Source organism: Cervus elaphus, chromosome 7 (assembly GCF_910594005.1).
Source record: "Cervus elaphus chromosome 7, mCerEla1.1, whole genome shotgun sequence".
NCBI classification, from domain to species: Eukaryota; Metazoa; Chordata; class Mammalia; order Artiodactyla; family Cervidae; genus Cervus; species Cervus elaphus.
The window spans coordinates 20890688-20911210 of record NC_057821.1 but is presented as its reverse complement, the minus strand read 5'-3'; the positions used below and the strand labels follow the sequence as shown (position 1 = coordinate 20911210).

Below are 20523 nucleotides of genomic sequence, written 5' to 3'. Positions count from 1 at the left end.
AGGGGGAGGGATTGAAGAGTCAAAATTTTATTTTCTCCCAAGCCAATATAGTGTATTGCAGTAGCAAAAGAAGATGAACTGACTGATCACTTTAAGTATTATGGGATAATTCAGTGTGAAACGTGGGCTGTGTGCTTAGTCACTCAGTCCTGTCCAACACTTTGCAACCCTTTGGACCATAGCCCACCAGGCTTCTCTGTCCATGGGATTCTCCAGGCGTAAATACTAGAGTGGGTTGCCATTTCCTCCTCCAGGGGATCCTCCTGACCCAGGGATTGAAACCAGGTCTCTTGCTTTGTAGGTGGATTCTTTACCATCTGAGCCATCAGGCAAGCCTGTGTGAGACATGGGATTTGGTTAACACTTTTTGATAGGGTGTTTTTGTCTTCACCCACGAAGTTTCTCTTTTAAGGGCTTTTAAGTGAACACTGCCTACCAACAGAGTATAGAGGAAAGAAACAGAAAAAAAAGTGTTGGCCTGAATTCATAAGGTCAAAGATGAAAGTCAGAATGCTGGTAGAAAAAAAAACTTTAATAATGTTTTTGGCTGAACTCAAGCTGTTTGGGACTCTTTCTCAAGCAATGCCAAATAATTCATGCTGTAAGAAAATAAATGCCACAAACTCCTTGGTATCATAAATACCAAACAATAGAATTGTTGGCTGCATTTTTCCTGTCATTTTCAGAAAGACACACCCTGAGTGCTCTGTTCCATGGTACAGTTCTTAGAATCTGTTCATAAATAATGGCTTTTAAAAATAAGATTAAAAAATTTTCCATGGCCAAGAAAAGATGTCCAGGTAATTTAAAGACCCTTAAAAGTGGAAAGCATTGTACCAAGTGCTTGACATGAGTTATCTCATTTAATTCTCCCCACAACGCTATGGTATAGACATTCTATCCTCCCCAAGTTACAATGAAGAAAACTATAGCTGTTGAGCAACCTGCCCGAGGTTTTAGCTTGCAGGGTTAGAGTTCCTTCCAGTTCAGGCAGGCTTTCAAGATTTTTATGAGCATCAGCCAGATAGCTTTGAGGCAGGAGGCAGATGTGCACCCACCAGGGTAAAGCAACTGGGGTTTCATTCCCTGTGGACTGAAACTCCAAGACAAGAATAACAGGACAATAAAGAGAGGAGGTTGGGCCCTGTTCAGACCGCATATTTCTTTTATTGAAGTTAGGAGACCTCCACCACCACACTGGCACAAAAAGGCTCCTCGGAGGGCAAAGGGAGAGGAGTTATGTCAAGAGATATTCTACCCAGACACCTTTTCTGTAGAATCCATCTTGGCTAAGAGACCCATGTGCACACATGGGAAGACCCTGAAATATACCAAATATGGACTGTGAACCCAGGCAAATTAAAGTGATTGGCCAAAGGAAATCTGGAAGACATGCCACATAAAAGTAATTCAAACTGCCACAAGGGTGAGACTCAGCGACTCTCTCTCTCTCTCGCCAAATCCACCCACGTGTCTATCCATACATATTGTGTTTTCTCTCTTAAAACATATTTTACTTGCTTTACTACTTTCTGTCTTTGTGAGAATCCTTTTCTACAAAGCCTCAGGGCCAGGGCCCTTGTCACTGACCACTGATCTAGTGGCTAGGATCTGGTGCTTTCAGCCGCTCTGACCCAACCCGATCTCTGAGTGGGAGCCCAAGTCCTGCTCCAAGCTGTTTGCAAGGGAGGCCACGGAGATCAGCCTAGGGCAAGTCACTCAGCCTCCCAGAATTTCAGTTTGTGATGTCAACTGGGGATGATGAGACCTGCTTTGCAGGTATGTCATGCAGAGTAGAGACAATATATGTAAAGTGCTTAGCACAGAATCCGCATGGTAATAACTTTTTCATACAAGGAAGCTATTTTGGTGTCCTCTTTGTGTTGTTCTTGTAAACTATACAAACTTGAGTGGGCCCAGAAATATATTCCTTCTCCTGATGCCTCGATGAGGATAGCAATGAAAGGAGGACTCACTGAGGACACTGGGATGCCATGGGTTATGGACCCAGTGAAGGACCCTAAGAACACACACCACAGTTTGGTCCAGGTTGGTTCAACCAATGGAAGAAGGGCTACTATCTGTGCCATGAAACGAGGCAGGGGTTATTTATGCCCTGAACAATGGAGAGCCTCACTCAACCCATAAAAGGCATTCTTCCTGGATCTCTTTGGGATTCTCAGGGAAAAACTGAGCTCACCCCATAAGTAATACAATTAGCCATTTGGACCAGGTACAGAGCGCCAGGGCCAGCATCTTACACATCATCTCATCTGCACAGCAAACCCAGGATGTAAGGATTATTTTGCCTGTTTCCTAGGGGAAGTTACAAACCTGAGCCTGTTTGACTCATATGCCCATGATCTTAAAATACTGTGCTTATGAAGAAAGATTGGTTGTAAGGGAGAAAACAATCAATTCAATGTACTGTATGCAAAAGAGGAAATCTCATTATGAAAGTGGTATTTCACAGATTTCCTGAGTAAGGAGCCAGAACTGGAAACTAGAAAAGTTGTGAGTGCACTCACTCACTGTCTTGCTGTCTGTCTCTGTCTCTGTCCGTCTTTTCTTTCTTTTTCTAGAACACTCCTCTACCCTTCCTCAGCCCCATTACAGAATTAGCCACTTCACTCTTCTGAGGTTATATGTTATTGGTCCACGTTCTCATGAAGACTTCACATTCCCAGGGGAAGACTCTTTATTAAAAATTCCTTTTCTTTCTTTCTTCTTCTTTTTTGGTTAAAGAAGTGAAGACCTCACTGATAGTAAAGTATTTAGGATGCATTTCTTAAAAAAAAAAAATTATTTATTTTGGCTGTACCGGGTTTTAGTTGCAGCACTCGGGATCTTTGATCTTTGTTGTGGTATGCAGGATGTTTAGTTGGGCATGTGGGATCTAGCTCCCTAACAGGAACCAAACCTGGGTCCCCTGTGTTGGGAACATGGAGTCTCAGCCACTGGAAAACAGGGAAGTCCCCTTTTTCTTATTTTATTGTCCAGGTGGAGTGTGAAACCTGAAGAGGAGGCCACAGAAATTTCTGAGTCCAGCCTAGTCTCATGTAGGAATATTATAAACCCCTGGAGAGTGCTTACCCATCTGTTTAGACACTTCAGAGGGGCCAATTTTACAGTAGGAGTCCTGGCTCTTAAAATGTGCATGCTCAGTTGTGTCCAACTCTTTGCAACCCCATGGACAGTAGCCCGCCAGACTCCTCTGTCCTTGGGATTTACCAGGCAAGAACACTGCAGTGGGTTGCCATTTCCTTCTCAAAGGGACCTTCCTGACCCAGGGATTGAAACCCACGGGTCTTATGTCTCCTGCATTGAAGGCAGATACTTTACCACTGTGCCATCTGGGAGTTGCGGATCTTAAAATATCTTCCCTTTCACTATTCCTGCCTCTGTTAATTCTCCTCCATGGGTCCCACCTGGGCTGAGGGAGCAGGCCTGGTAGATGGCCCTAGCCCTTACCTCACAGCTTCTGGTCCATGAGCTCCCATCATTAATGTTCCTCTGAAAATGAGCAGCCAGACCAGAGCCAGACTGGATCTGCCACCCTCCAGGTCTGACCTCCAGGCAAGATTTCCAGGCCATCTGGTCAGCACAGCATCTGGTGGCCAGCGCCCAGAAGGACAGATTGCCCTAGAGGAAGATCCACTAGGGAGTCGCTCAGGGGCCAAAGGCAATGACGACGGGGGAGGGTGGACATGAAGACCACCCTGCTCCTGAGGATGCTTAGGGAGTAAGGACCCCAGGAAGGCTCTGGCTGCGATAAGAAGGGCAGAACCCACAGCTTCCTCCCTCTGGGCCCAGCTTGGTGTCACAGGTCCTGAGTGGGGTCTTTCTGAGGGTGTGACCAGGGCCAAGGGTAGGGGGAAACTTATGACAAGGGGGCTCCTGAGAAGACTGAGGTTTCTGAATCAGCAGGGGGCTCAGGGAGGGCAATGAGTGCCCAGTGAGGGAGGGGGCTCACCAGTGGGGGTCCATCAGTGAGGGGCCCCATGAAAAGATGGGGCTCAATGTAAGTGATGAGGGGGAAAGCTATAGGACTTTCTTTTTGTCAACTTTGGGGTCTCAGTGTTGCAGCCTGGTCCCTTTTCCACCCACTCCCACCCTTTCCCCTCCCCCTCCCTTTCTTCCCTCCTTCTCCCTTGGCTCACAAGGGATGGTGATGGGGGAATGTGTGAACTTGGAGAGAGGATGGAAACACTGCACAGAGGTCAAGGGCAGTGTGTGTGTGTGTGTGTGTGTGTGTGTGTGTGTGTGTGTGTGGAGGGGTGTCAGGACAGAAGTTGGAGACCGCCCCCCCGCCCCCCCCCCGCCAAGTCCCCTGAGTTTAGCCTCATCCTCTAGAACTGAAAGGTTGTTGCTGAGCCATGAAAGATGCCGGGATACTTGGCCTCCGGAGGAGAAGAATTCAATCCGGGGCCAGTGACGAGGCTTGATCACTTGGAGCTTTTGTGTAATAAAGTTTTATTAAAGTATAAAAGAGATAGAGAAGACTTTTCACATAGACATCAGAAGAGGGCAGAAAGATTGCCCCCCTGCTAGTCTTTAACCGGATGTTATATAGCTACTAACGGCCTGCTAATTAGAGAAGGGAAATGTCTCAAAACTCAGCGACTGGCACCAGGCCCCTCACCCACAACATGCATTTTGAGGTAACACTGGCACCAGGGGAGTTGTCCCGGGCTATAATATGATTGACATGAATCTTGAAGAAAGGCAGCTTTCCAAGTAAATACAGTCTCATTAATATAGCTTAAGAGAACATTTGCATGAGTAACTCATACTGGTTTGTCAAGTCTGTTCTGAGTCTTAGGCTCAGAACTTAGAGTCTTGGGCTCTGTCCTCTGTTCCGAGGACAGAATCTAGGGCAAGTACGTTGTTCGTTAACATAGCTTAAGACAAACATTTCCATAAGATTTGAGAAAAGTTAAGTTTAGGTGGAACCAGGTGTCATCATGGCAACAGAGAATTTTAAAAGAAACCTCTTTTTAAATTTGTATAGAGAAGGGGAAAAAATATAACACTAGTAATTTGCTTCCTCCTGTCGCTTAAGAGAGAGAAAAAAATGTCTGACACTTGCAGCCTATTTCCTCTGTTTGGAGACCCTTGGCCTTCCTGCCTGTTACCCTCTCAAAACCAGCAAGCCCAGGGTATCCCCATTCACACTCCCAGAAGAAAATGCATTGGTCCAGCTGGAGCTGCTGCTTCCTGAGGACCCATACAAGGATGGCAAGCAGGAACCACCTCTGTAAACTGCAGGGATGAGAGAAAGAAAACTGATGCTCCAGAGGGATGAAAACTAGACAAGGTGTCCTCCACAGCTACACTGCTTTCCTGTAAGACGCTCAGGTGTTTGTTTATTTCCAAAAATTCAACCAGTATTTATATAAGCATCAAGGAGCATGTAATTAACACGATGTCAGGTGCCTCAAGATATTGATTTAGGCAGAAAAATTAGTAAACTTAGAATGCAGGGTAGCCAATTCAAGGGCACCAAATCAGCTACTTAGTGGAGATTCTAAATATTGTCTGTTTCTACTGTAGTACTAGCTCATAAGGTAAAAAAAATGAAGCCACCTATGTAATTTTAAACACTCCACTAGCCACATTTTTAAAAAACTGAAAGGAGAAAGGCAAAATTCATGTTAGTGAAATGTTTTATTTAATCCCAATATTCAAAATATTATATTTCAACCTGCAATCAAATTATTGATGAACTCTTTTACATATTTTATTCTAAGTCTTAAAATTACCATCTGCACTTCACATTTATAGCATATCTCAATTTGGATGCATCATTTTCATTGGAAATACCTGATCTATACTTAGATATCCTAAAATATACAGTTGATCAAGTAAAGAAATACTTACAAGTTCCATGATTTTACACCAGCTCTTATTATTAAGCAGAATAAAATTAATTTAAGGTTTTTAAGTTTTCACTGAGCTAATCTTATGGCCAAATTGTTTCTCTTGTATAGAAGGGATCTTTGGTGAAATTGGCCCTGTTGAGACTGTGGGCTTCTACCCGACCTACACACACACAGACACACAGACACACACAGACACACACACTCACACATCTGGAAATTCAAAGCTACATCTCTTCACTTCTATTGTTGGTCTATACGACAACAAATAATTTTTTTTTTCCATAGATTAACTGACCTGAGAATGTTGGAGATTTCTGAGATTTTGTTGTTGCTTTTTTTTTTTTTCCATTGAAACAACCAAGTTTTCCTTAGCAGAAGTTTTCTTTGCCCCTGAAATTCTATAATTGCATACAGAAGCTCAGGAGATGCTGACAGTGCAAATCACTGGTGACAAAATGCAAGCAGCTGATATTTGTCCTCTCTTGGTAGTTTTTGGAGACAACAGGTATTGGCATGGAGGTGAGAGCCCATGTGTATAGAGTACCCAGGCCAGACTTCTTGACTGAATGATAGATCAGGAGCTACCAGTCAAAGTGATGTGGGTAATTAAGGGTCTAGGAGTAAAATCATGCCATGACAACACATACCTTACAACATCTAGTCGGGCACCGTGGAAAGTCTCCCACCAGGTAACACAGCTCCAGTTCCCGGGAGGCGGGCCTCTCATGCTCCCCTCTCCTTGGTATTGCTGAGCCTGCTGGGGCCTCCAGTTTTCTTGCTCTTTTTCTTATTAGTCTTTTTATTCCAGGAAGGAAGAGACAGCTCCAGCTCCCTCTTCTTGGCGTCCCAGTCTTCATCTCGCTGATCGAGCTGCAGCCCCATCAGCCTCGCAGCCTGGCGATATTCCCGGCACTGGGGTTCAGCCCTAGGAGAGGGAAGCCAGCTCTCAACCCCCAACCCCAGGATCGGACAGCGTGCCCAGCCTGTGGAGAGGCTTCTCCTCTCCCCTCTCCATGCGGCCTGGGCACCCAGGCCATCCACTCAAGGAGAAATGAGGCCAAGTTTGAGCATTTCCAAGTGTACACTTAAAGAGGTCTCAGACACTAAAGAAACTATCAATACTTTGAGGTGGAGAAGAATGGGGTGCCTGGGTCAGATGTTCATAGAATCAAAGACAAGCACTTAGCTTGAAGGCCCTGCTCATTTTTTAAATGCTCACATCAATACCAGTCAAGGAAGACTTTCCTGTTTTCACCTACGCAGGAAGGCTTCTTGAGGGTCGAAAAGGGAGGGGACCTGACCCCATAATAAGTGTGGACATGCACCCACAGGTCTGTACGATGGGATTCATCTTAGAAAAAAGTTGCTCATGCTTCTTGGGGAGGGTTCAGGGACCATCAGGGGTGAAAAAAGAAACAAGATAATTGGCCAAAGGTAAACAAAGACCCGGAAGGACTATCCTATGTAAGTGATTCACATCACCTCCACACTGCGCTCCGCCTTGCTCAGAACGCCTCACTCCTCTCTGGGTGTGTATCTCCGCCTAGCGTCTGACTTACTGCGCTCCTCCTCACTAGAGAGGATGCCCATACCCTTTCTCTCTGAGCGTGTATCTCTGCCCTGCTTCCGAGTTAGATAAACAAACTGTTCTCCTGTGTGCTCGCCCATACATTGTGCTGTGTCTCTAATAATAAACTTCGTACCTTTTTGTATAGCTTTTGCCTCCTTGAAACATTCTTGTTTTCAAACAGGGGCAAGAGCCCAGGGCCACTTTGCTTCTAGTCTCTAGCCCCTGGTGAGTAGTGGCTAGGGCTCTTGGTTTTCATCCAGGTTCAGTTCAGCTCAGTTCAGTCACTCAGTTATGTCCGACTCCTTGCGACCCCATGAACTACAGCATGCCAGGCTGCCCTGTCCATCACCAACTCCCGGAGTTTACTCAAACTCATGCCCATCGAGTCGGTGATGCCATCCAGCCATCTCATCCTCTGTCATCCCCATCTCCTCCTGCCCCCAATCCCTCCCAGCATCAGGGTCTTTTCCAAAGAGTCAACTCTTCACATGAGGCAGCCAAAGTATTGGTGTTTCAGCTTCAGCATCAGTCCTTCCAATGAACACCCAAGACTGATTTCCTTCAGGATGGACTGGTTGGATCTCCTTGCAGTCCAAGGGACTCTCAAGAGTCTTCTCCAACACCACAGTTCAAAAGCATCAATTTTTCGGCACTCAGCTTTCTTCACAGTACAACTCTCACATCCATACATGACCACTGGAAAAACTATAGCCTTGACTAGATGGACCTTTGTTCGCAAAGTAATGTCTCTGCTTTTTAACATGCTATCTAGGTTGGTCAAAACTTTCCTTCCAAGGAGTAAGCGTCTTTTAATTTCATGGCTGCAGTCACCATCTGCAGTGATTTTGGAGCCCAAGAAAATAAAGTCTCTCGCTGTTTCCATTTTTCCCTATCTATTTGCCATGAAGTGATGGGACCAGATGCCATGATCTTAGTTTTCTGAATGTTGAGCTTTAAGCCAACTTTTTCACTCTCCTCTTTCACATTCATCAAGAGGCTTTTTAGTTCCTCTTCACTTTCTGTCATAAGGGTGGTGTCATCTGCATATCTGAGGTTATTGATATTTCTCCCGGCAATCTTGATTCCAGGTTACCCAGGTTTAATTCCTGGGCAGGGAACTAAGATTTAGCTTCAGGACTGTTCACTGCTCTCCCTCTGAGATCAGAAGACTGTTTTCCTTTATTTGTCTATTTTATTTAAAGGTTTTTTTTTTAATGTGGACCAGGACCATTTTTAAAGTCTTTATTGAATTTGCTACTGTCCATGGGGTCACAGAGAGTGACTCACGACTGAAGCTACTTAGCACACATGCACAATATTGCTCCTGTTTTAGGTTTTGGTTTTGTGGCTGTGAGGCATGTGGGATCTTAGCATGTGGGATCTTAGCTTGAATCGCCTGCAATGGAAGGCGAAGTCTTAACCACTGGGCCACCAGAGAAGTCCTATCATTTATTTTTTAATGGCATATTTCACTGATTATAAAAGCTGTGTCTGTTCATTGTAGAAAATTTTAAAGTACAGAAATATGTAGAGAAGAAAATAAAAATTACTCACAGTCATGTAGTCATGTATGTGTTGTATGTATAGATAGATTTATGTAAAGCATAGTTAGATGATATATATACAAATGAGATATATATATGTATATATAAATCATAGAATAGGTGATAGAAAAATAAATGAACTGATCATCAGATATGCACAGACAATGGAAAGCATACAAAAAATACTGTTTTGTATATGAGGCCAAAGGTGAGTCTGTGACTTCTTTAAGGACACAGGTGAAAGCCAGTTCACAGAGATAGTATTTGAGTCAGTATGAGGACAAATGCAATTTGAGAGGATAGATGATCGTATAGCCAGAGCAAACAGTATTTTAAGTGCAAAGCATGATGAAACGCACCATTCATCCAGTGGATAGCAAACCAGCTTGTCCCCCAGCCCCTGTGCCCCCAAGAAGATGGAAGGGACCTCTCCATATTCAGACCACACAGCATCCCTCCTCCAGCCTGCTCTTTTGACCTCTGTCACTTTCTATCTCGTGTTAGTGTTATTTATACAACAAGTTATCTCCTGTCTGAGATAGAGAGCTTCTTATTGCCCAGCATTGTGTTTGCTGCATCGTTACCTCCTTTTCAGTATTCAGTTCAATGCCACGCATGTGAAAGTGAAAGTGTCAGTCCCTCAGTCGTCTCTGACTCTTTGCAACCCTATGGATCGTAGCCCGCCAGGCTCCTCTGTCCACGGGGAGGCAAGAATACTGGAGTGGGTTGCCATTCCCTTCTCTAGGGGATCTTTCCGACCCAGCGATAGAACCTGCATCTCCTACACTGCAGGCAGATTCCTGACTGTCTAAACCACCAGGGACCCACTGCCATGCATATAGTAGGGCTCAAAAATAATTGTTTTCTTAAATTTTACTGAAGTAGAGTTGATTTACAATGTTGTATTAATTTCTCCTGAAAGAAATATTTCTTGAATGAGAGATTTACAACTTAAGAGAAGCTGAATCAAGGACTTCCCTGGCGGTTCAGTGGTTGAGACTCGCCCTTCTGCTGTGGGGGACATGGATTCCATCCTTGGTAGGGGAACCAAGATCCTGCCTGCTGTGTGGCCAGAAAAAAAAAAAAAAAAGAAAATTTATTGAATTGAATGAAACAAAAATACAACATATCAACTTAAAATAACTATATGGGGAAACTAACACTTTTGAAAACAAAAAGGAGAAAAGCTGAATTGAAAGTTGATTGTTCCACTAGGATACCTAGAATATTCTGAAAACAATCAGATCTTGTCTAAGCTGCTTTTGATATTCTTTTATATTTTTTTTCTCTTCATCATCCTAGTCCATGACCTCACCTACTTGCAAAATGAAGCATTAAAAATTTCCTTATGTGATCTCTTGCCTATGGGGTAAGTATATTCATTCCAACCTGCACAGCATCATGCCACCTCTTCCCCTATAGGAGTAATATAGCTGGAGCGTCTGTTTCATCTTTCCAGTTCTCTGATGAGTTCACATTCACTTGCTTGCTCACCCATCCAGCCTTATTCTCCATTCCTCTCCACTGTGAAGTCTCCATTCTGCCAGGGCCACTCATCCCGTCTCTGTCTCTCCACTTCCTCACATCCACACACAACCTACTCGCATTTCCAACTTGGTACCTTCACTCCAAATCAGGAATCTTTTTCTCTCCTCCATTAACCAAGTCTTAGCTAGCTTTTGGGATCCAGATTAATTGCTCCTTAACCAGAATTCCTTCCCTCTAAGCCCCAGCTGTCACAAGCGAAGTTCCTCATAGGAGATGGTAAGTAGAAATGACTTACACGTGATGTGGTTAACTTTTGTTGTATTTGTCTGCTCAGCACTGCCTGCCCACTTTTCCTGGTAATAGCACTCATTCCCCATTATATGGAAGAATCACTCCTCCACTTCAGTTATGCTGCGATCGGGTATCCTAGTCATTCACCCACTGGTTACTACAGAGGGGCTGAGATTATTCAGAGAAATTCTGTGGAGGAGAACCAAGGACAGGTCCCTGAGGAATTCCAGCATCTAAAAGGCATGCAAGAATAGGAGCTTAGAAAAATCATGAGAAGAAATGGTCCTCGAGTAGGAGAACCAGAAGAGAGCAGCAGCAGATAAAACAACAGGGAAGAGCAACTGAATACCAGATGAAGTGGAGGTAAGATGTGCATGGAGAAAGAGGCCATTAATTTAGCAGCGAGATCTCCATGGAGGAGAGCTGATTCAGTATGATGGGGGAAGAAGCCTGAAGAGTGGGTGAAGAAGTAGAGACAATTGCACAGATGACCTTTCAAGTAGCTTAGAAATGTAGGGAAGAAGAAAGACATAGCAGACACTAGAAGGACCTCTAACTCTTCATGTGTTTGTTTAGTAAAAGCTATCTGAGCATGCTCAGAAGACAAAGAGAAGGGAAGAGAAGGAATAGAGAAAACTCAAAAATACAAAAGATGCAACAGAGAACGAGGAAATGATGATCTTGAAGGAGACATAAAGGTTTGGATGAAGGATCTATATGGAGGGATAACACTTGCCACAGGAGGATGGATGGGAAAGCAAGAAGGAATAGATAAATATAATACGTTAGTTTGAGAGTTTGAAAATGTATACCCATGACTTCAACATTCTCTGTGAAATAGAAAGCGTACATTCTGAAGGACAGGCTGAAATATGATGGGGACTTGCAATTGTCAACATTGGAGAAGGACAGGAAGCGATGGCCAGAGTAACTAAGGGCTCAGCTGGAGACGGAAGTCTTAGAACTTCTGGTGCTACTGGTTGATTTATTTGTGATCTTTCCCCTAGGAGACCAAGAACAGGCATGGGTAAGACAGAGACCAATCCAAGGCTAGGAATTCTGGGTCCTATAGAAGGACCAGGGGGTGGGAAGTTAAAAATAGGGGAAAGAGAGTGAAAGAAGCAGTGTACCACGACATAGCAAACAAAAGAAAAGGATGTTTTGCCCACCATCCAATTCTACAAAGATTAGTCTGCTGCAGTCATTGACCCACAGGGCACTCTGTGCTTCAGACAGAAGAGATTGAAGTGATGAGGTACTTCATTTAGTACTCTGTGCTTCTGACAGGAAATGAAAGATGATAACAGGATGCTCTGCGCTTTGGATAAGCAGGTTCTTTAGTTAGATGTGTCTCAAGAGGAATTTTAATGAATCCAAAGATTCTTGTATCTTCCCATACTTAGAAAAGCACTATAATCATGACATCTGTTTTCTGTGATGAGCAGTAGTCTTTTACCAAGATGTATCCTTGACTGCACGTATTCCTTTAACCAAAAAAATCATATATAAATTAGCCCTGCCCCCACCTCTTGAGATCAATTTCTCAGAGCTACTGAAAGGGTATCTCCTGAGCTAAAGTCCTCAGTAAGACCTCAAATAAAACTGAACTCACAGTTCTCATGTTGTGCATTTTTCTTTTAGCCCGCCGTGCCCAGCTGGCAGACAAAGGAAGATAGTGAAACCTTCAGGGAGGTGATAGGATGGAAGGGAAAGAATTTGTATAAGATGAGATCTGGGACTCAAATACCTGCATGAGGATTCAAAAACTGGGAAAATGAAGACAGGGAGTCATGGTCACATGGTGGTATGTTACAGTCATAAAGAGTCCCGGAAACAATGCTGCTGATGTTGAGGTCTACAACAGATGGAGATTATTGAATGTAGAGGATGACGGCAGGATCAGGGAGAAGAGAGAGTCTTAAAGTTAGGACTCAAGGTTCTGCCTCTATTTCCCAAATCACCTTAATGATGGTTCTGAATACTTTTAAGGTGGGACACCACTTTTCATCATAAGCAAAGATTTTACCGGTTTAACTTTCTGAAGATAACTGTATTTCTGAGAAGGGCATTTCACTATCACCCTCGTTCTCCAATGAATCTACAGTTAGATTTACTCTTGATTTCATTTTGGTTTTCAAGCAGTGTTGTCCTCACTCTGCTACTTTACTGTCTCAGCTATGAATTACTTATTAGCCTAACCAGATTATGTTGTTGCTGTTGTTTAGTCGCTAAGTCATGTCTGACTCTTTGTGACCCCATGGACTGTAGCCTGCCAGGCTCTTTCGTCCATGGGATTTCCCAGGCAAGAATACTGGAGTGGGTTGCCATTTCCTTCTCCAGGAGATCTTCCCAACCCAGCAACTGAACCCACATCTCCTGCACTGCAGGCAGATTCTTGACTCCTGAGCCACCAGAGAAGCAGCCAGATTATACATTCTTCAATTTTATCAACATCCCTCTCAGAGCTATCACCTTCATGTCCATGAAAGTGAAAGTGAAGTTGCTCAGTCAGGTCCGACTCTTCGCAACCCCATGGGCTTGCCAGGCTCCTCTGTCCATGGGGATTCTCCAGGCCAGAATACTGGAGTGGGTTGCCATTCGCATCTCCAGGAAATCAAACCTGGGTCTCCCGCATTGCAAGCAGACTCTTTACCCTCTGAACTACCAGGGAAGCCCAATAATGTACACAATTGATACTTAATTCTATCTGAATGCTTGGCTGAGAGAAAAAAATTAACAGGTTCTAGAAAAGTTCTTAACTTTGGTGAGTGTGTAAGTAGGAGAGTCACACGTTAGAAGGCATTTTAAAAAGTAGAAGGACCCTTATGGATGATAGCAGCCTAATTCACCTGCTTCATTTTAAATAGGAGGAAACTGAGGACCAAGAAGGAGGCAATTTGCCTAAGGTGACACAGCTGGATTGAAGATTTTTCAAGAATCTGAAGGGGGATCCAAGAATCTTGTACTATCTCCCATTTTCAAATTTGTGTCCCACCTCTCTTATCTGAGATAGTTTATGTATAGTCTAAAATAACAATTATAATAAATGTACATTATTAAGATTATAATAATCATGTAAAGTTATAATAATTATAATGTCACATCATTTTAAAACAATAGATTTTTCCAGAAAAATAATAATATTTTTAATTGATTAACTGCCTGACATGCCTCTCTAATTTTTATTTTCTGTAATGTAATGATAACTTTTTAAAGAATGGAAGTATAGTTGATTTACAAAGTTGTGTTAATACCTGGTATAGAAGCAAGTTGATTCTGTTTTACATATACATATATGAATATATATATTCTTTTTTCAGATATTTTTCTCTTATAGGTTATTACAAGATATTACAAGATATATTGAATATAGTTTCCTGTTCAATACAGTAGGACATTGTTATTTATCTAGTTTATATATAGTAGTGTCTCTGCTAATCCCAAACAGTAGATTTTAATATTACATTTAATAATAATTTAAATATTCTAAAACAATATGATTTCCACCCCAAACTCGTCATTTCAATGAAATACTAATAAAAACTCAAACAACGATTGGTTGGATTTTGTCACTTCATTTTCATCAAGCTGAGACCACTGAACTGGTAAAGACCTTGGTCACTAGCTCCTGTTTCTCTGCCTTTTTTAGCTGAGGGTACAGTCCGTGGGGTCACAAAGAGTCAGACACAACTGAACATTGAACACAGCACCAAAGGAAACTCACTTTTCCAGGAATGCCACGCAGGCTTTCTGCCCATAGATCTGTGCTATCCTCTTTGGTGTGTCTCCAAAGAAGTCGGGGGCGTCAACGGCGGCATGCAAGGCATGGAGGGCTTTGAGCACATTCAGATGGCCTGATTCAGCTGCGAAATGAGCGGGCGTCCAGCCCACATCAGTTACCAGGCACGGCCGGGCTCCGTGTTCTATAAGGAGCTGTAGCACCTCCATGTGTCCTTAGATGAGCGCAGAAGAAACAGGAAGTTAAGATGAAAGTGTCTCTGCCAGGCTGAGGCCAGAGCTAGCCTAGGTGGCACAGAAGAGGGGGAGACATTTGCCCCAGAGGCCCCTCCAGTTTCTTGGCATCATCCCTTCTTCTGTCCTCTGTCTTCTTACCAGGGACTCAGGGCCCCACCCTTGCGCCTTCGCTCCTGCTCCGGGTCTGAGCCACTGAAGGATTCCCTCTGCTCCTTTCAGGATGCTCCCCTCTCTTGTTCATTCTTGCAGATGCCACCCAGGAATTTGCTTTTTCTCCTAAGTTACTCTACCCACTCCCCAACTCCCCATCTGAGCTGGCACCCATAAGCTTCCCTCTGCTTTCAGCAGTACCAGTGCTGATTGCAAAACCAAGTATTTTGCAACAACATGGATGGACCTTGAGGGGCATGATCCTAAATGAAATAAGTCAGACAGAGAAAGACAAATATCATATGATCACACTATGGGCAGAAGCTAAAAACAAAAAACTGAGCTCATAGGTACAGAGAACAGAGTGCTGGGGTGTGGGTGGGTGTGAGATGGGTGGAGCTAGTCAAAAGGTACAAACTTCCAGTTATAAACGCCGATAGGATGTAATATATACCATGGTGACTATCATCAATAATACTCCATTGCATACTTGAAAGTTGCTAAGAGGGTACATCTTAAACGTTATCACAAGGAAAAAAAATATATATGGTGACAGAAGTTAACTAGACTTATCATGGTATTTGACAATTTATACAAAAATGGAATCATTATGTTAGACACTAAAACTGATAAAATAGTGTATGTCAATTACAACTCAATAAAAAATACTTTAAGTCCCAGTTACGTGAAAACTAGCACAGATTAAGAGCTCATGCTTTCTAAGTCATATAGATGTGGGTTTATACCTGAGAATAAATACTGCTTGCTAACCACAACAACCCAGGTGAGAAACAAACGGCTGAGGTTTGGTTTCCTTATTCGTATAAAATATCATTTATCTCACTGAGTTCTTGAGAAGTACAAATGAAATCAAAGGCAAAAAGTACATTGCACAGATACCGGCATACAGCAAATGTTCCCCTGACAAGTGCTTCAGTATAACTCCCATCACTGTACTTAAATTTCTGCAAAATTCTCCCAACTGATTTCTCTGGTTTGCTTCCTGCCAGCCCAGTCTCCATACAGGAGTCAAAACAAATTTTTAAAAAGCAAAGTTGACTATCACACTTTCCTAACATTCTTTAATGGTATTCTATGGTTGAATGTCTTCACAGGCCCCTTGGCTAAGTTTCTGCCACCATCTTCCTCCAGTCCTGTAACGGAGACTACTTAGGCGTGCCCCCGGCCATGAACAAGACAAAGTTCCTGTCCTATGGGCAGGAACGATGCTCCATTTCTGCTAGAGGTTAAGAGGACAGAGAAAGTGAAGTCGCTCAGTCGTGTCCAACTCTTTGCGATCCCATGGGCTGTAGCCTGCTAGGCTCCTCCAACCATGGGGTTTTCCAGGCAAGAATACTGGAGTGGGTTGCCATTTCCTTCTCCAGAGGATCTTCCCGACCCAGGGATCGAACCCTGTCCGCTGCACCGCAGGCAGACTCTTTACTGTCTGAGCCACCAGGAAAGCCCAAGAGGACAGAGGGCTAGTATTAGTTAAGAGTCCCTATGTGCTAGGCAATGCACACTATCTTCCTGAATTTTCACTGCAAAAAGCATTACTGCTCTTATTATACAGATGAAAAGACTAAGACTCAGAGATGTTAAATAACTTGCCTAAGGTGCTACAACTAGTTTAAGTGGTGGTGCCAGGACGGAAATGTCTGTCATTCATGTATCTGATTTCCAAGAAATGTTCTTTCTATTACCCCACACCGACTTCCTACTGGGAACCTCATGAACGGTGGTCTTGGAGGGACCTATATGTAGGCAGTGCCCACTCACCCTTGATCGCAGCCCAGTGAAGTGGGGTTCGGTCATTCCAGTCCACGTCCTTGTAGTTTGGGTCACAGAGACCTTTCTTCAAAATCTTTTTCACTGAATTGTAGTCCCCTGCAGCCACAGCTTGGTGGAGCTTTGTCATGTCGGACAGTTTGGTCAATTCCATGATCAAGAAAAGCAACTGTGGGAAAAGCATGCCACTTAGGAAATTCTCTGCAACACTTGATTCCTAGTGAGTGACTCCATAGGGTTCCGACTGTTTACTTTCTTTTTTACTTCATACATTTGCATCCAGGGTTACTTCATGTGTGTGCCCTACTGAGGGTGTATTTGGATCTTAGCTACTATGTGGTCAGTGCCTACCAATGCCCCATCCAAAAACTATCAACGGTTCCTTTCTACCTATAGGATTATAGGCTAAACTCAAGGGCTGACATTTGCTAACTGGCCTCAAACCACTTCCCAGTACCACTTCCCACTCCGACTTTGAATTGACAGCAGTGTGACCCTGAGCTAGTTGTGTAACTCTGTACACATCATCTTTCTCATCTAAAGAATGAGTATAATTAGCCAGGGTCTTGTGAGGATACAAGAACAATTCATGTGAATAGTTTATACTCGATGTGTGTGTTAGTTGCTCAGTCGTGGCCAACTCTTTGCTACCCCATGGACTGTAGCCCACCAGGCTCTTTTGTCCATGGGATTCTCCAGGCAAGAATACTGCAGTGAGTTGCCATTTCCTTCTCCATTTATAGTGGATACAGACCAGGTAATTAACTACTGTTGCTACACGAATTCAAGAGATGGTGTGTGTGCCGGGTTGCTCAGCTGTGTCCGACTCTTTGCAGCCCTTTGGACAAGAGCCCACCAGGCTCCTCTGTCTGAGGGATTTTTCAGCAAGAATTCTGGAGCGGGTAGCCATTTCCTCCTCCAGGGGATCTTCCTGACCCAGGGATCAAACACACATCTCCTGTGTTTCCTACATTGTAGGCAGATTCTTAGCCACCGGAAAGATAAACAAACAAATAAAATGGCTAAATTATTTACAACATTGAGACACAAACCCACTGTTCTCAAATTACACTCTGTAGACAGTTAGGACTTCAGGGAACTTTTCTGGGGATCCAAGGGGTCAAAATTCTTTTTTATTATAATATTAAAATGTCATTGGTCTTGTTCACTGTGTTGGTGTTTGGCCTGATGGTTCAAAAGTAATGATGTAGAAAACTGCTAAGGCATCAACAACAACAAAAACCAACTAAGTTTTGGAAAGAAATTAAAGCAGTAAAAATGATTTATATCAGGACTTCATTGGTGGTCCAGTGGTTAAGAATTCGCCTGCCAATGCAGGGGACAGGGGTTCCATCCCTGGCCAGGAAGATCTCACAGGGCAAATAAGCCTGCAAACTACAACTAGAGAAAAGCCCACGTACCCCATTGTGCTGCCACTAAGACCCAACACAGCCAAAAGTAAATACATTTTTAAAAGAAGAATAGATACTTGGGTGTCAGCCCAAAGTGGTTCTGAATCTCTGGGCACGCAGGACAAAGATACGTCTTTTACAGGAAGTGGGTACTCCATGCATATGCTGAGTAACCAAAGATGACACAGGTTATGTTTTAGCTTTTTGGCTTGCTTGTTTTATTAGAAAACCTTGACACTGGAACATTTGCTCAATGATAAGACGAAATGACAAACAGAAGTACTAGAGGATTTCCAACTTGCAGGTGTCACAAAAAGTCATACTAAAAAGTCATACTAAAAAGTCATTGTGACTAAAAGTCATTGTGACTAAAAGTCATACTAAAAAGTCATTGTGTCTGGGAGCCGCTTTGCCCTTCTCACAAAACTTTAAGCAGGTTTATGCAAAAATCAGCCCCATTTGTTTTGCAAAGATTTCATCCCAAGGATAATCCACAACTTCTTATTGGAAAGTTGCAATTCAAGTATAAGTTTTCAGTGGAAATAAACAGAAGATTTTTTTTAAAAAATGTACAGAGCCAATAAGCAACGAAAAGATGCTCAATATCATTAGTTATTGTGTGTGTGCTAAGTCACTTCAGTCATGTCTAACTCTTTGCTACCCTATGGAATGTAGCCCACCAGGTTCCTCTATCCATGGGATTCTCCAGGCAAGAATACTGAAGTGGGTTGCCATGCCCTCCTCCAGGGGATAGTCCAACCCAGGGATTGAACCTGTGTCTCATGCAACTCCTGCATTGCAGGTGGATTCTTTACTGCTGAGCTAATGGGGAAGCCCCATTAGTCATTAGGTAAATGCAAATCAAAACCACCATGAGACACCATTTCACAGCCAATAGGATAACAAATAATTTAAAAGACAAATAAAAACAAGTGTGAGGATGTGGAGAAACTGGGACCCTCATACCCTGTGATGGGAATATAAAATGATGCAGTCACTTTGGAAAGCAGTTGATAATTCTTCAAAAGATTAAACTTAAACATGGAGTTCTCATATGACCAGAACTCCAATTCTAGGAGTAAACCTAAAAGAAATGAAACCGGGGCTTCCCTTGTGGCTCAGCTGGTAAAGAATCTGCCTGCAATGCGGGAGACCTGGGTTCGATCGCTGGGTTGGGAAGATCCCCTGGAGAAGGGAAAGGCTAACCCACTCCAGTATTCTGGCCTGGAAAATTCCATGGACTGTATAGTCCACAGGGTCGCAAAGGGTCAGACACGACTGAGCAACTTTCACTTTCATATGTATACAAAAGAAATGAAACCATATGTCCACACAAACACTTATACACAAATGTTTATAGCAGTATTATTCAATATGGAATACTTCAAAAAGTGGGAAAATATGTCCAACAGATGAATGCAGAAATAAAATATGGGATATTCATATTTTATTGGAATAGTATTTGATAATTTAAAAATGAGGACTTGATACATGCTACAATTTACATTAACCTTGAAAACATGTTAAGTGAAAGAAGCCAGTCACAAAAGACCACGTGTTGTAAGATTCCATGTATGTGAAATGTCCAGAGTGGGCAAATTTATAGAGACAGAACATAGATTATTGGTGACCTAGGACTAGGATGACTTGGGGGTGCAAAGTGAGCTAAGGAGCATAGGATTTCTTTCTGGGGTGATGAAATGTTCTAAAATTAGGTAGTGGAGGGTGATGCTTTCACAACTTTGAATATATTAAAAACCACTGAACTGTGTACTTGAAAGAGATGAATTTTATGCTGGTGGTGGTGGTGGTTTAGTCACTAAGTTCGACTCTTGCGACCACATGGACTGTAGCTTGCCCAGTTCCTCTGTCCGTGGGATTCTCCAGGCAAGAATACTGGAGTGGGTTGCCATTCCCTTCTCCAGGGGATCTTCCCGACCCAGGAATCAAACCTGGGTCTCCTGCATTGTAGGCAGATTTTTATGGTACATGAATTATATCTCAAAAAAGCTGTTTAAAAATCAGTGATACTATTAATTAGTGACTTTCTTACAAAAAGCCAAAAATTTACTTGTAGAAAACAGAAACAATACACTAAGCCTACCATAACTGTGAAAACTGAACAAAATTTCCAGCACTAGAATCCTTGTAAATTTGATTGTGCACCTGAATTTCCATCTTTCTTATGACAGGTGTCTCAACGTCAAAAAGTTGCCAGTAAATATAAGTTCTAATAAATATGAACGATCTAAAATAATTGCAGTAAAGATCTGAAGACAGAAGCAATGTAAAAATACTCACTGTCTTGTTTTCAATCTGCAGTGCTCAGGCTTGGCAGGAAGTCCTAGCTGCCTGTCTTGTTGTGTTCACACCATGGAAACTGACTCCACCTGCTTCATTAAAGCCCACCAATCAAGGTCAGC

At 43.0% G+C, this 20523-nt stretch overlaps 1 protein-coding gene across 2 annotated transcripts; it reads right to left on the bottom strand.

Moving 5' to 3' along the window:
• Positions 1 to 4477: 4477 nt before the first annotated feature.
• Positions 4478 to 20523, bottom strand: ANKRD66 (ankyrin repeat domain 66). 2 transcript variants are annotated; one of them, XR_006342004.1, is made up of 5 exons: positions 20402 to 20523; positions 16680 to 16857; positions 14500 to 14728; positions 6530 to 6807; positions 4478 to 5262 (listed from the first exon to the last, which is right to left on the bottom strand). XR_006342004.1 is itself a non-coding variant. In XM_043907664.1 (4 exons), exons 2-4 carry the CDS (start codon positions 16840 to 16842, stop codon positions 6606 to 6608), a joined length of 594 nt encoding a protein of 197 aa, XP_043763599.1. In that variant the 5' UTR covers positions 16843 to 16857; positions 20402 to 20523; the 3' UTR covers positions 6208 to 6605. The 2 variants fall into 2 exon arrangements, 1 of the variants encoding a protein (XP_043763599.1); XM_043907664.1 differs by lacking the exon at positions 4478 to 5262 and having other exon boundaries at positions 6208 to 6807.

Excerpts from the sequence above, each read along its gene's own strand:
- ANKRD66 (XM_043907664.1), bottom strand. The coding sequence starts at position 16,842 with ATGGAATTGACCAAACTGTCCGACATGACAAAGCTCCACCAAGCTGTG. Across the intron at positions 14,729-16,679 it reads TCACTGGGCTGCGATCAAGG|GACACATGGAGGTGCTACAG; the intron begins GTGAGTGGGCAC and ends CGCTCATCTAAG. Across the intron at positions 6,808-14,499 it reads TGCGTGGCATTCCTGGAAAA|GGCTGAACCCCAGTGCCGGG; the intron begins GTGAGTTTCCTT and ends TCCCTCTCCTAG.